Source organism: Calidris pugnax, unplaced genomic scaffold (genome assembly GCF_001431845.1).
Source record: "Calidris pugnax isolate Ruff unplaced genomic scaffold, ASM143184v1 scaffold32, whole genome shotgun sequence".
In the NCBI taxonomy this organism is placed as follows: Eukaryota; Metazoa; Chordata; class Aves; order Charadriiformes; family Scolopacidae; genus Calidris; species Calidris pugnax.
The window spans coordinates 9,092,481-9,107,332 of record NW_015090783.1 but is presented as its reverse complement, the minus strand read 5'-3'; the positions used below and the strand labels follow the sequence as shown (position 1 = coordinate 9,107,332).

The 14,852-nt window shown below is 43.1% G+C and overlaps 1 protein-coding gene across 1 annotated transcript; it reads right to left on the bottom strand.

Moving 5' to 3' along the window:
* Positions 1–9: 9 nt before the first annotated feature.
* Positions 10–14,842, bottom strand: RAB35 (RAB35, member RAS oncogene family; the record flags this gene model as incomplete). Its single annotated transcript, XM_014961177.1, has 6 exons — positions 10–2,678; positions 3,222–3,346; positions 3,435–3,559; positions 10,342–10,465; positions 11,228–11,278; positions 14,668–14,842. Coding segments are annotated over 6 exons (729 nt in total), but the record flags the coding sequence as incomplete, so codon positions are not given.
* Between the last annotated feature and the right edge of the window lie 10 nt (positions 14,843–14,852).

The following is a 14,852-nucleotide window of genomic DNA, read 5'->3' as shown; positions in this document are numbered from 1 at the left end:
GCTTCAAAAAAGATTTGGCAGCTTGTAACCTTTATTTTTAGTTTTTTAAAATTATTTAAAAAGCATAATTAGAAACTTTCATTACAGAAATAATCCTAGCAAACCAGTTAGACATTCCATTGCTCAACATTTAGGAAACTTCACATCAGCACCACTAGAGACACAGTCCCCACCCCTTCCAATTGAATAGTCAGTGGTGAGAGCAGAGAGGGAACTGCTCCTCTACAGCCACCTCTAGGAAAAAATAATAAAAAAAAAAAACCCAACCCACTTTAAGCCAGGAAGTTGGACGCCTGGATTGGCAGAGTTCAAACCATGGCCACAAAGACCTGGACTCAAAGAGGAGCAACCTTTCCATATAAGAGAACACTCCAGGCTTGGGTACACCATTTCCTCATTTTATTGCATCATTTCCAGTAAATTCAGACATTTTCTTTACCTCTGCCTGTACGGAGCTACTCCCTCTGCACACAAGAGCCCCAAGGTAACAGAGCTGGGCCCTTTCATCTGAAAGTGGTACCCATCACAGGCCAGCTTCATTTCAACAGGAAGGCTTTGAGGACTGACCCAGCTCCTTCCTTGTGCACACCCCACACTGGACCATCAGAAAGCAGACAGGATGGACTGGTGGGACTTAAGCTGCCGCTTACCACAGCTGCTCAAGTCTTACAATTATCAGAGCTCACACTAGCAATATCATCCCAGCTCAGTCTTATTCTTGGGTTACCAATGAAAGATATGTGAAGAAAAGAGATGGGTGAAGGCAGCTGGATACATACTCCCAGCACCTGAACTGATTAAAAAAAAAAAAAAAAAAAGAAAATGTGTTACACATTCATTGTTTGCAGTTTTTAAAAAGTCTTTAAAGTGATTGATTGTGATGTGATTGTATGATTAGGGCTTTTACCACAACCCGTAAAATCTAAAAAAAATGCAGGCAAAATAAGTGACTAAAATTTAGCCTCTCCTGGGGAAGGGGGAGGAAGGGAGAGAAGTGGGCTGATTCAAAGCTCACGGACATCAGTGAATCACATCCTACCAAACTAAGGCCAGCAATTCCATAGGGCCACTTACTGACAAACTGAGTACATCCACCTTCAAGGTCTTAAAGGAAGTCATACCCTCCATGCCTTTTAGTCATTTTAAGGAAAAATTCATTTTCTTAATTATTATTTCAGCAATTATTCAGGTGCTGAGCATGTACTTTCAGCCCAGACAGTTGATATTTTAGTTACACACATACACACACACTCTCCACCTTTAACTACATCTACTCAGGCTGATGAACCGAGCCCTGGTTTTCCCAGAAAAGCCACCAAGGGCCAGGAAAACGTTGCTGAGCACAGCGAGACCAGTTTGTTTCCAAGGGTGATCCTCCACCACCACATAACCCAAGCTTTCCGTTTCTTTACGTTAAACAGCAGTCCTCCTTTCTAACAGAAGAATCCTGGGAATGATCCTGCAGCAGCTTTCATAATCAGACATCAATCCAGAACAGCTGGATTTATTTTCATGCCTTATCTTTCTCAAAAACAGAAGCTTTGCCACCAAAATTCACATTCAAGTTCAGATCGCCTATTTGTGGACAGGGAAACGAGAAGAAGTTTGGTGTTTTTTTGGCAGAATCACATAGTTTTTGTTGTTCTCAAAAGAAATGGACCCTCACTTAGGACCCTGGCAGAACCAGAAGCAGAGGTCAAAGGAGTTAAACTTTGTTTTAAAAAAAAAAAAAAAAAAAGTTTTATCCAAATAAATCCCACTTCTGCAGGTCAGTTTGTTTTTCAGTATCTTGATACAAACTAAAGGAAAGCACAGGAACAGCTGGGCTGCAGCACAAGAAGGTGAAACCCAAGGATCCAGCCACAAATCTGGATCACGGCAAACTGAAATTCCAGGCCCCAGCAGCAGCACCGGCTGCCGGCCCAGGGGCTGGTGAAATGAACCCCCAGGCTCCAGCAGCAACACCTGCAATCCTGGTACCTAGAAAAACAAAGCCTGAGCCCCAGTAAAAGCCTGGAACTCCAGGTGAAGCCATAGGCCCCAGCGGCACCAGTTGCCAGCCTGGAGCCCAACAGAAATGAAGCCGGAGGCCCCAGGAAGCAGTTGCTGCTGGCCCGGGGCCAACTCGAATTAAGAACTTTGTACTATTTCTTTAAAAAGATGAACTCTGCAGTCCATGATTGGTTGACATTAAGAAGGCATAAGCCAAAGCGACAACAGGGAGGCGAGGCTGGTTAAAGCAATATACATTATATACAAACTCTTGGGTTAATTAGTCCACTTGGTAGGCAACGTCCTTTCTTGTCTACAAGGCGCACTGGAATGAGCAGGGGAGGAGAGGGGGGCAAGATTCCATCCGATACCTTCTTGGCACTGAAGTGGTAAGGTGCCAGCGCCTCTTGATAGAAAACATGGAGAAAAAAATAATCTTTAAATAACGGCACAAAACTGAGAAAGTCCTCCCAAAGCCTGCCCCAGTGGAATTGCCCGAGTCTAGCTGGAGGGGCTGATCTGTCTGAGAGCAGAGTCTCTGCAGCAGGGAAAGGGCATTAGCAGCACCGCTTCTTCCTTTTACTGTTCTTCGTTAGCTTCACCACATCATTCTGTTGCTGCTGTTGCTGCTTTGCTAAGTTTTCTTTCTTTGCTCGCAGAACTAGCTCTGTAATGCAATTAAACATCTGCAAGAGAAACAAGCAAGTTCAGACCACCCAGGAACTCAGACTAGTTTTTGTGGTTCTTTTGAAGCGACTCTACTTTTCTAGCTCTTTCAATAATGCTTCAGAGATTGTCCCAACCCACTAACGGGCCAAGCAGAAATCCAGTACCCTCCTGACCCACTCCCGAGCTAAATCAATAACCCTCTATCCCCTTTCCCAAACCAGTAAATAAAAGCAGGCCAGTTTGGCAACTGAAGCCAGGAGTGAAGACTGGGTAGTCCCAGCTCCTAGAAGCATCCTCCCTAGTGACAAGTCTTTCCTGAGAACATGCCTGATGCACTAGGACTGCACAGCTAGTGAAATTGCATCGTGGGCTCCTTCATTTCCCTTCCCCAACCCTTCCAAACACAGTTGGATGTCTCTTTTCAGCTTTTTACCTACTCACTTGCAACTGGTACACAGCATTTTATCTTTCTTCCTCAATGGGAAGAGCGTAACTTATTTTTTTTCCCCAAAGCATTATCTCCAAATTGTTTTATCTATATCTTTTGTGTATTATATTACCTCTTCCACATTAATATTTTCTTTGGCGCTGGTCTCAAACAATTGGATCTCCATCTGCCCAGCAAATTTATAGGCATCTTCTGTTTCTACCACTTTTCTCTCTGGGTCATCATTCTTATTCCCCACTAAAAAAGAAAAGGAAAAAAAAAGCCAGTTTGGTACTTCAGCAGGTCAGCCCACTAAAAAAGATGTTGTAACTGATTTGAAACTCACCTAGTATCCGGCAGACGTCATCACAATTTTGATTAATTTCATGCAACCACCGTTTTACATTCACAAAAGATTCTGCACTGGTTACATCATAGACAACAATGACCCCATGCGTTCCTCTGTAATACCTAGGGAGCAGGAAAGGACAATAAATGTTAACTCGAGCTATGTATCACCTCTTCAGCTCTTTCACTCAGCTTCTACAAGGTTCATAACGAATCCCCAGCTTATGGCAATCAAGTGCTCCCATTTTCTTACCACAGGGAGTCATTTAGTTCTTTTACAGCAGCTAAATCACATGCTGTTCCTCTAAACCTACAGAGTTGCCCGCTCATTTAGTCTACACAAGTAGGTTTCAAAGTCCAAAGACCGCTGTTTACTTCCTTGTGCAGGTTGTTGAGACCTTCAAAGATGAAAACTATCTTGCAGCCACATAAGCAAGAGGTGGTGGTGCCCCCAGTGTGTCCTCAGACCTGGCTGTGTGGTGAACTGTCACGTTGTACAAGCCACGTCGAGTTTCTGCAGCAACTTCGTTATCTGTGAAAGATCACTTACAGACTAAAATCTCAGCAGATCTCCAAATATATTCAACCCTCAGTCACAGTTCTCTTCAGCTCACAAAAATTTCTGTCTTGTTGAGCGACTGTGTGCTGATCACACCTTCCTACTCAACAGATCGACTCCATATGTGCATTCAATGAGCTCTGCTACCTTTAGCCATTAAAAATAAGCTTCATTTCAGTTTATTCCCATTAGTCTTGGGCAACAAGCACCTTTCAAAGATGATGAGCAATTCTGATATGCAAAAAAAAAAAATCTGAATTCAAGTCCCAACGTTATCACCTGCATGAACCCACTAAAGACAGGCCGTATGTGCACCTTGAGAATGCTATATATGAAAAAAACTAAGCTCCACCTTCTCAGTTCTCAGTCACATTCACAGGGCTACCAGGTATTTTCTCTAGTGCAAATTAGGCAACTGGGCGGGGATGGAAGGAGGAAAAGGAACTGGAACGTTGACAGTGAGGTCTTCACCAGCATCCAGGTTTTATACTTTGTGTAGCTTTATTATTTTCCTTTCATTTATTCTTCTTTCTTACGATCTACGTTAATATTTTTAATAAAACAATTTCAAGAATTCAGCATACCAAATCAAGGACCTTCTCTTAAATTGTGACAGCATTTCTAGAACTTGATCTCTTAACCACAAGCACCTCTTGCAGCGCTGTCCCTTTCACTGCACTTTAAATGTGTTCACTGTGACCACTCTGGATCTCTCTGATAATTTATTCCAACTCAGCCAGGACACCTTTGAACTTCAAAACCATTTAATCTAATCCAAATGCACTACTTCACAGAAGACCTTGAGGCTTGGGCTCACTTCTGCTACTGACGCGCTTGAGCAAGTCACTATCTCTTCCCTACCTTTAGCCTCATCATTCCTTCTACAACAGAAGCCACTGCCTTTATAAACCACCCAGAGAGGTACGTATCACATACAGAGCACACACGTCTCCCCCCAACCCCTTCCCCTCGTGGCCACTTTGTAGGGACAGTCCCTGGATATCAATGCTCCTCGCTGATACTCCACAGAAGTAGGAGAGTCCGCTCCTATTCTCCTCTGAGCACTTTCAGACCACAGTCAAGTATTTCTTCCATGCCATGTTTTGCCAGTAATTTATGCTGTATATTCACTTTCTTTGTCAAGGAATTATTTATTCCCAGTCCAGAAAAGATCCTGCACTTCCAAACATTCCGGTCCATTCACAATCAATTCCATTAATGGCTTTAAAACTTGCTACAGCAGCACTGCGTTTGTGCTTTACTTCATCATAATAAGCTCAACTATTTCATAACTTAGATCCTTTAGAGGAACAAATATTCCATAGCCTGAATCCACATGCTGCAAAAATAATCCATCTTCTCCTGACACTAACACGCACTGTGCAATTTTTGATGAATACTGCTTTGGGCGATAGCATCATGAAGAGTAAGATCTCTGGTCCGATCAACCACTGGATTTCTCTATGTCTGAACAATAACTTATCTTTAAACTCTCCCATAACATCTAATATTCTTTTAATTCAGCAACCCTTGGGCTGACCTACCACTTCCTCCCTAACATCGAGCATCACATTTGCAAAGAGACAACACTCAGCCTTCAGAGAAACGCAGTGGTTCAGTGACACCTACGCAGAGCTGCTTCGTTCTGCTGTGCACACCATCAAACCACGCCTGGTATCCCAGTCATCCAAAGCAGAGGGCCCAACAGAGCATCCTGCTGCTCCTACCTTGCCCACGCACATAGGTTTTCTTCTAAGCAAAGCACATGATGTCAGGGAGTAGAATAACAGTCGTCGTTTGCTCCTAAGGATGAGGACCATGGGCTGGACCGTGCAGCACAGACCACTACTGTCTGTGGCATTCAAAACTCTGCAGGGGCTGGGAGCTCCTGCCACAAAGCACTAATATTGCCAACCACCTCATCAGAAATACCTTCCTTTGTGCAAGACAGGAACCCCTGACTCCCGCCGAGTTCCTACCAGCACACACTGCTTCTATTTTTGGAAGGGAAAATTGTCTGGCAGATCGCTCTAGAAAGGTTGCCAACCCCTCATCTACACTAAAATGTCATTTTCTCCATTGGCTGGCATTACCTTTTAGCAGCCCCAAAGATAAAACCATGACTACCTTTTATTCCCTAACTCTTAAGCCCCATAATACGCATTTTTCTGAAAAAGCTAGTCATGCTATTTTCTGACCCTTGTTAGATACAGCCTTATGTCCTAGATAACATTTTAGGCTTAACACGTACAGCAAAGATTCTCCAACCCCAAGCACAGGACAGTACTAGAAAACAAAATGCAATTTATCCTACCCCATACTTCAAATTTGAGAATGATGCAGTGCGGGATTGCTTTTATAACAAGTTGTAGGCTTTGGCGAGTAGAGAACAGATGGGGCTTTTGGCATTCAGGGAGGAGTAGGTGTAAATTTTGTGCTTTTGGCAACCAAGAGGCAGTTGAGGCTTTGACACGAGGGAAAGAATGCCTTATCTTCTTCCCATCCACATTTTAGGGAAGATGGAGACCACAGAAATGAGAGCAGAGGAGAAATGAAGTTCTCAATCTCAGCTTCCCATTCAAGGGCTAAATGACTGATGCCAGCTGTCCTCTGTGTGGGAGGTGTGCTCTGCCATGGACCTACAAACCTCAGAAGTCAGTACCTGCTACTCCTGGTGATAAATGCATTAATGAAATACATCAAATAAAGTTATAGAACAGTTATTGGGGTTTGGAGTGTCCATGAAAAGTGTCCCACTGAGATGAAAGAGAACCAAACCTGACCTGTATATGCCCATATCTTCCATATGGCTGGAAATTTTATATAGATCTAAAGGTTTTGAATTTGGTGTGGAAAAGGCTTACGAATTATAATATTTAAGTTGAAATAAACACAGTACCACCTTAGTTGCTTGTTCTACCTATAGAATTATATTTAAAGAAGCTTAAAGACATGATCTTACTGCCTTTGAAACGTTGCCTACTAATACTGCAGACTTGATACAGAAGATCTTCAGAAGTGGTTAACCAAACTCATCCTGTCCTTCAGCCACCTGCATCCTCCCCTCACATCTCTGAAGACTACCTTTCTAAGCAGAAGGGAACACTGTGCTATTCATACTACAAGATACCAATAAGAAAGCTCTCAGATTTCCCCTAGTAAATGCTTCCCAAGATCAGCATCCGGAGTTATAATAACTAGTTCCATGAAGCATGACGGTAGCTAAGTCAGATTTAGAAGAGACAGAGTATTATTGACTTCATCAGTTCAGTGGGGCACATCTGTCCATTTTTCCAGAAAAAAAAAAAAAAAGTAACTGGCCAACAACATCTGTCCATTTTTCCAGAAAAAAAAAAAGTAACTGGCCAACGTGAAAAATAGGTCATTGGTTTAATCCAGCATCTTCATTAGTATTTCACTAGTTTGTAGTATACATGTTTCGTTATTTTTCATTCCTCTAGAATTCTCAGAGTCTCAATTCCAGAAACTTCTAATAATCTCTTTTATACCCATCTTTTTTTCAGATTCCTGGAAGCAGATCTATCATCACAGGTCAGTTGACTTTCAACCATCATATCTGGTCTACAAGACACAGCAATTCTATCATCTCAAAAAGCTTATCCCTCTCTTCAATATGTCATTCCACACAAATGTGTGGCAGAAGGTCCCTCTGCTATCACTGTTCATCCTGAACTAGCATGTGACAACCATTATGTAAAGCTTAAATCCTGAAATCACAGTCCTGAATCAGGTAGTCCTGTCTACAAGAGCAATTCAAGAACAGGAGCTGGTTGTTCATGCATCTTAAGTATTCCTGCTAATACAGCCGAGTCCTGGCATGCTACATCTCTGGTGAATTTAAATCAAATTTAGAGTTTGGATGACATCCCATGCCAACCAAATTCACACAACTTGGCCTCTCCTCCCACCAGACACCAGCTATCCCAGCATTTCCACATTTAATAGACAGTAAAAACAGCTGCTGCCTTTTATACTTCCCAGTCTGAAATTCTGATCTAGTTTAGGTTTCCTGAGTTTCTGTAGAATACTCCAGATCAACTTGATTTCTGTTCCTTAAGAGTTTTATTCTGTTTTTCAGCTTCTGTTAAGCTGTAGTCAAGTAGAATCAAAATACAGCAACCTTTTAATGTTTCCTAATTTTCCACTATTAACTTCCTACCACCTCTACCATTTTGCAATCCTAGGTCTATAAAGCAGCACTTCCAACCTATTACTATTATTACCAGGTGGGCTCTAATTTCAGGCTTGCTTGCCAGGCTTGGTTTAGCATCAACCTCAACTCTACCTTTTACTGTAAAAGGACTTCCTGGCCTACAGTAGCACCACAGGAACACCTTTGTATATTCTTAACCTCAATCTAAACCTCTATCTAGTCACAGCCTACTACACTCTGTTGACAGTGCAGTTGACAGTGCACTCGCACTGGTAGCCAAGCCCTTTTGTAAGTACCAGCATGGTAACTCGATTTTCATCACTCAGTTTGGGATAAGGAAATCAGTTATGGTATGATTTTGCCAATAAGAAAAGATAGAACCATTTTTAAAATGCGAATCTTGTTATTTCCTGGTTTTACAGGTGATAAGTTTAGGTCTTGAAAAGTACCAGAGAACATTAGACAGCCACAGCCAGCTAACCTAGCAACAAGGGCAGCCCTCAAGACAACGTAACCAGCATTCCCAAAATGTTTTCCTCAACGCTTCAAATGCACTTGGACACAGGAACTCCTTTGCTTAAAGTTGCACAAAATTCCCTGATCACGGGAGATTCTGTAATTACTTTACTAGAATTAAGGCAGAAAAACTTGGGCCTTCACTTCCCCAAGGGTAAAATATACCTCACTGGTAAAAAGCTGTGCAAAAGGAAGTAGTAGCAGAGTTCAAACAGGTCATGGCATAAATGCCCTCAAACCATTTCAGCTTATCTATTTTAAATATTAATCCAAAAAAAAAAATAAAACCATAAACCACCAAGCAAAGTCTGATCTGCAGCTATTCCCGTTCACAAAAGGAAGCCTCCTTTCCTGGTATTCCCCATTCAGTGCTGGATACCCTGGCTTTCTAAACTAGCTGGCATCAGCCCCATGAACCAACGCTCATTAACGCAGCTCTGAGTCGTGTCAGGGAATCTGAAAACAGGAAGGCCATTTGCTGACTCAGCAGTAATTGGGGCGCGCTGTGACGAGGCGGTGCGCCCAGCTGATGGGAGCTGCAGCAGTGCCCCCGCTGCCTCCCCCCCACCACTTCCTGCCCCGAGCTGCCTGCAGCGCTGAAACAAGAAGTGATGTCACACACAGGAACCCTGCAAGAGGCAACCGAGGGTTTTTTCTAGCTAAACACTTAAGAAACAATGGGAGTCATCCAGTAATATCCGTGTAGGAGCGCAGAGGAAAGGGGCGGAGCACACATCAGGCTCAATTTTGCCATTTCTAGCTGTTTAGACGTAACACAGATGCAGCCAATCTCATTATTTTTATGTCTAAGTTAACCAGTACATCAGCTGAAAATGCTCCTCCTCTCAAACAGGAGCCAAAAGAGAAGTCAGTCATGAAAGACCAAGCGAAACACCTAGGTCTTTCAAGAATTATTATATTTCATTAATATCCAAAGGAAACAAAAGTTCAATTTCCAAGTGTATTTTCTCCTCTTCCCCTCGCGCCCACCTTTACTGCAATCAGTTTACAAACACATTTTATTCTTAGTCCCCACCGCCGCAGCTCTGGGTGTGGTTTCTCCAGGAACAGGAAAAGCTGTGCACACGCTGTTCAGAAGGACAATGAGCATGAAACTGAACTCGAACCAAGGAAAAGGTTAACTTCATGTGGGCGTCTGCTTCAACAGAACTCCACACAAAGATAGCCGCTAAAACACAATTGTCCTAAAAGAAAACTAAATATCGGAAATCCTATTCCTCAATCTCAAAGCTATTAATTAGTTATATGGCACTGATGGAGCATTGTCACTCTGTACTATGCAATATATACAATCAGAAGGTGACCTTCTTGGACAAGCTTCAGAAACAAGTTGTCTAGTGTATGCAGGACAGTGAAATAACTCCAGTTCTACCATTTGGAAACTAACAGCAGAGGACTAAGACAAAGCCATCGTGGAAATGCACAGAAGAGCGAGGAAACCTGAAATCCCAGTTTCAAACCAAGCCACGGTATCGCAACCGCTACCAGTTCTAAAACAGCTGAGAGGAGTCCCACTGTACAGACAGCAAAGCCCTCGTTAGCTAATCAACTGCAGCATTAAGATATCTAAACCATAACTCCAAACTACAAGATCCATACACTAAACTACGTATCACTAAGCCCAGTGATACTCACGTTGATGTAATAGTCCGGAAGCGCTCCTGTCCAGCTGTGTCCCAGATCTGTAGCTTCACTTTCTCTCCATTGATCTCAACTGTCCGAATTTTAAAATCCACTCCAATTGTAGTAATGTAGCTGCCTGAAGGGAAAGCATAGGTGAGAACCTAAGTCTTGTTTATTTTGGATGTCCCAAAGCACACATCTGAACACTATTTGGCAGTAGCTCTCAGATTGGACAGAAGAAGGTTCCCCCATCTACTTTTCTTTTAAAATGCCCTCTCAGGGCATGCTGATCTGCATATTTTTATCTGCAGGTAGTAGCTTTTTTCTAGCCATAAAGCCATTTCTCCCATGGCACCCTTAAAATTTAAAACTCAGTGTTACAAAATAAAATTATTCTTCTGCTGCACTGGCGGTCAAGAGGAAACACCCAAATATCTCAAGAAATGGACAGAAACTATGCAAGTATTTCACTTGTGAAAATTTTGCAACAAGGCTTTGCTTTAAATGCTCCTGCAATCACTTTTTTGAATACAGTCTGTTCTGAGAGTTTCCTCCCAATAAATTAGTTATGTTACAAATGCAAGTAGTTTAGCCACAACATTCAATCAATCTAAATCCCAAATGGCCAATGGGAAGTCCACCCAGAGTACAGCACAAGCTCAAAAACCTAAGCTATTTCTGGAACCGTGTCAGTATTTAAATACTGTGGTACTTTCAGCTGCAAGTGAAGATCAGACAGGATGGCTGGTAGAGGCTTATACCAAGAGAAGGAAAGCCAGAAACATACTGTATTCCTGGTACAGCTACCAGAGGGTAAATGCAAAACAGCTTCGTGCCAACCAGCAGCACCAGAGCAGACCTTGACCATTCCACTTATTGAAGTAAACAAAACACTCACCTGAGAATGTATTATCTGCAAAACGCAACAGCAAACTGCTCTTGCCCACACCTATGACAAACAAAGACAGCAAGATCTTTGAATACAGGCATCTTGGGTGTCAGGTAACATAACAATATTTTACCCATTCATTGCATTTTTAACTCTTTTTCTCAGCAGACAATTTAGTACCATCCACCTTGACTATTCATCTCCGTATGCTCCTTGAACATTTGTCCAAGCACACTGCAGTCCCTCCAAGACTCGGGATGCTTCTTGGAGCAATACAAAGGGATTTTTTTTTTTGTCCCATCCTTCCTCCAGCCCTCAGCAAACTCCCAAACAGTAGCTTTGAACTGCAGTCGGTTTTAAGAAGTCATAAAAGAGTAATAACTGAAAGCAAGTTTACGATCAGTAGACTTTCATTTGCTGAGGAAAGATCCAAAAATGAGTATGTCATGCTAATTAGCAAGTACTCAAAACACTGCTCTAAATGACTCTATTGAATCCCATTTGCACATCACGCTTAACACCACTGCCTACCTCCCATTCATTGACGCCGCGCTGAACGGCAGTGGAATTTGGACTACTTAGACAATCAGAGTAGGGTTTGGCGCTATAAAGCTTATGTTATCACGGCCACAGTTTAAGAGAAGCCTAAACCAAACAGGGGAGTTGGGAACCATTGTTCTGTGCTGCCATCCAAAATCGGCTGGTTCTACACCTAGCAGGAAGGACACATACCTTTCTGAAGTTGTACCTTTTGCCAAAATGCTCCATGAAACATTTCCCGAAGTGCTTTGAGTACCACTTCATCCAGGTTTTCCTTACGTGACTATTTGCACCCTGATCACACCCTGTTGCAGGGAGCATTTTTCACAGTGCTTCAGACAAGAATCCTAAGAAACTCATTCCTGCACACCCAGCCAAGGGAATCGGGGTATCGGAATGCCTCTAAGTTATTATCTCTGCGTTACGTCTCTGCTGTTAATGTCCCTTCCTCTCCCTTCCCCCCCCAAAAAGTAGTCTGCTATGGCATGAAGAGGAAATTCAGCTTCACCAAAGTGGTCATCTATTTAAGCTTTTCAGGTAGAAGTTACTTAAACTAATTGTTTTGATGAGGTGTAACTTGCAAGTTCTTCCCAGAACCAGAAAAAAAAAAGAACCAACAAAAAACCTCAACTCATAAAAATCTGCAAGATTCCAGTAGGCCAGATCTCATTTGCAAAGAGTCCAAATCACCAGACATCAAGAGACTCTCATTGAGTATTGCAAATCTTAAAGAAAAGAAAGAACGCTATTAAAAAAAACCAATTTACAGCATACATATGCTGAATACCTCTGAGCTCAAAAAAGGCAGCAGAGCAGTTCCTAAACTTTAAGACAGGACAGGTTATTTAGCAAGAGCTAAGCTCCTGCAAAATACTAGTTGGCTAAGGTAAAAAGAACAAAAAAAAAAAAAAAAGAGTTTTCAGCAAATACTATGCTTCTTGATCAAGCAGCCTGGGCCTCCAGCTTGATAAAAAGACAGTAGATGCTGGAACCCACAGACCTGTCAGACCACACCACCTTCTTCAGACGTCAGCCAGCCTCGGGCTGCACTGCAGAGCTGCATGGGCTGCACATGACCACTGCTTTGTCAGACTGTCCACCACGGCACAGACACCCTCCTGTCCCTACCGCTCTCACCGCCCCAGCAGCTTCTAGAGACACCTCCTGAGCTGATGAAGTTCTACACGCTCCTGGTGACAACCATCTCACTAAACAAACGCTGCCTCTGACCCTCGCTGCTCCCCATAGAGAAACCACACTCTTTGTGGCCCTCCGCTTCCCACACAGAGTTATTTGAGGAGCTGAAAAGAGAAGGCTGGCAGGGCTTCTTTGCTTGAAGACGGCAAAATGAAACAAACAAACAAAAAAAGGTCTATTGCTTTTGCAAAAACAAAATTAAAAGCAAATTTCTGTGCCATCCCAGTTTCCAAAGCCCCTGTCTTACTGACTAGTAGAGTGAATTAAAGAAGCACCTGCGAAGCACAGATAATCTGTATTATTTTTAAAAATGTGGCACAACTGAGATCATCATCAGCTTTTCAAGATGACCTGTTCTAAAAGCACACAAACCTACTACCCTCTTGACATATTTGCATGCAGGGGAAAGCAAATGAGACATAATCATCCCATCCAGTATCAGTCCACTTCCTATTACAAGGAATAAACATCAATAAACAAGGCAAGCAAACTGTTTTGTGAAAGCAGGGACAAAGCCTTCCTGTTGGGGTTAGCAAAAACAAAAACAAAAAAGAAAAATCAATACTCAAACTACATAGTGAGATTTAATTACAACAACAGAGAGCCACAGGCAACCCGACAATTCTCACACCACTTTTTTCCCCCTCTCACTGCATACACTACAGGGACTCAAGAAGACTCAGCTAAGAAATTTCATTTACTTGTTCAAAATGAGGAGAAGTCTTCCTCGGAGTTTTCACCATCCTGTTTATCTGGCCTGAACAGTTTTGAAACTCATCAGCAAGCAACAGAGCTCCTGCTTTACTCACAATGCAGCATTTGGGTTTAATAACCCATAGGCTCCCAAAACTCCCTAAGGTTTTAAGCTGTTTTGAAGCTGTTGCTCTTTCTCCCTCTTTAGATCCCTTCACACAGACACAGTTTAGTATAGAATAAGATATTTGTACATACAGCTAAAGCTTTCTGCAGGTGACAACTGCCAAGACCGTGCAACATTACACTTTCACCCAAGAGCCATGCCTCGCTGCATGCCGGGACCTGCTGCCTTATGGACCACACCTCTATTAAAAGAAGAGGGTGGATGCCATCTCTTCCAGTTTATGGAAATTAAACTGTAAGCTGTTGGAGCATTACCAACACTGAACCGGACTGAAGGCAGGAATCTTCCCAGTCCCAATTTTTATGTACCCAGACTAAAGCACCAGACACAGGCTGAGTTCACACGCCAGCCCTCCAGAAGTTTCTGAAACTGCTGTGGAAGTATTTACTGGTTTATTTTCAAAAATATGCAAATACCCTTTATCCATAACTATTTTAGGTATTTGCATCCTACATTATAACTAGAAGCACACAAAGCTACCAGCTCTTCAAGGATTTATTTAAAATAAAGCGACAAACTCTAGAACTGAGACTTCAGGTTGGAGCACGGAAAGAGTCTTAAGGCATAATTAAGACAATAAAGAGTATTAAAACGTAGCAGTTGCCACACTGGAAACAATGGTCCCTAGGGCTGAGGCGCAGCCAGCCCTTCCCATCGATGCCTTGAACCGTCTGTCACAGGGGCAGGGAATTCCCTCCTCATCCCACCGAGAGATTAGCGGGTGCCCTCAGAGGATGCGGCTCAGGAAGGCTGGGGCTAGCACGAATGCCGATGCAGCCCTGACTTAGACGTGCCTAATCTTCCTTTTCCTAAACCTCGCCAAGCTATTTACCATAATATCCTGTGGTAGCCAGTTCCGCAGGTCCATCAGATACAAACCCAGGCGGCCCAAGCAAACGCCCCCTCTCATTCAAAGCGCGGCGGTCCCCGGGCTGAGCCCAAGCGCCGCCGCACCGACGGCACAACGCCGCCGGAGCCCCGACAACGGGGAACCCGCCGCCACGGACCCCACCCCCG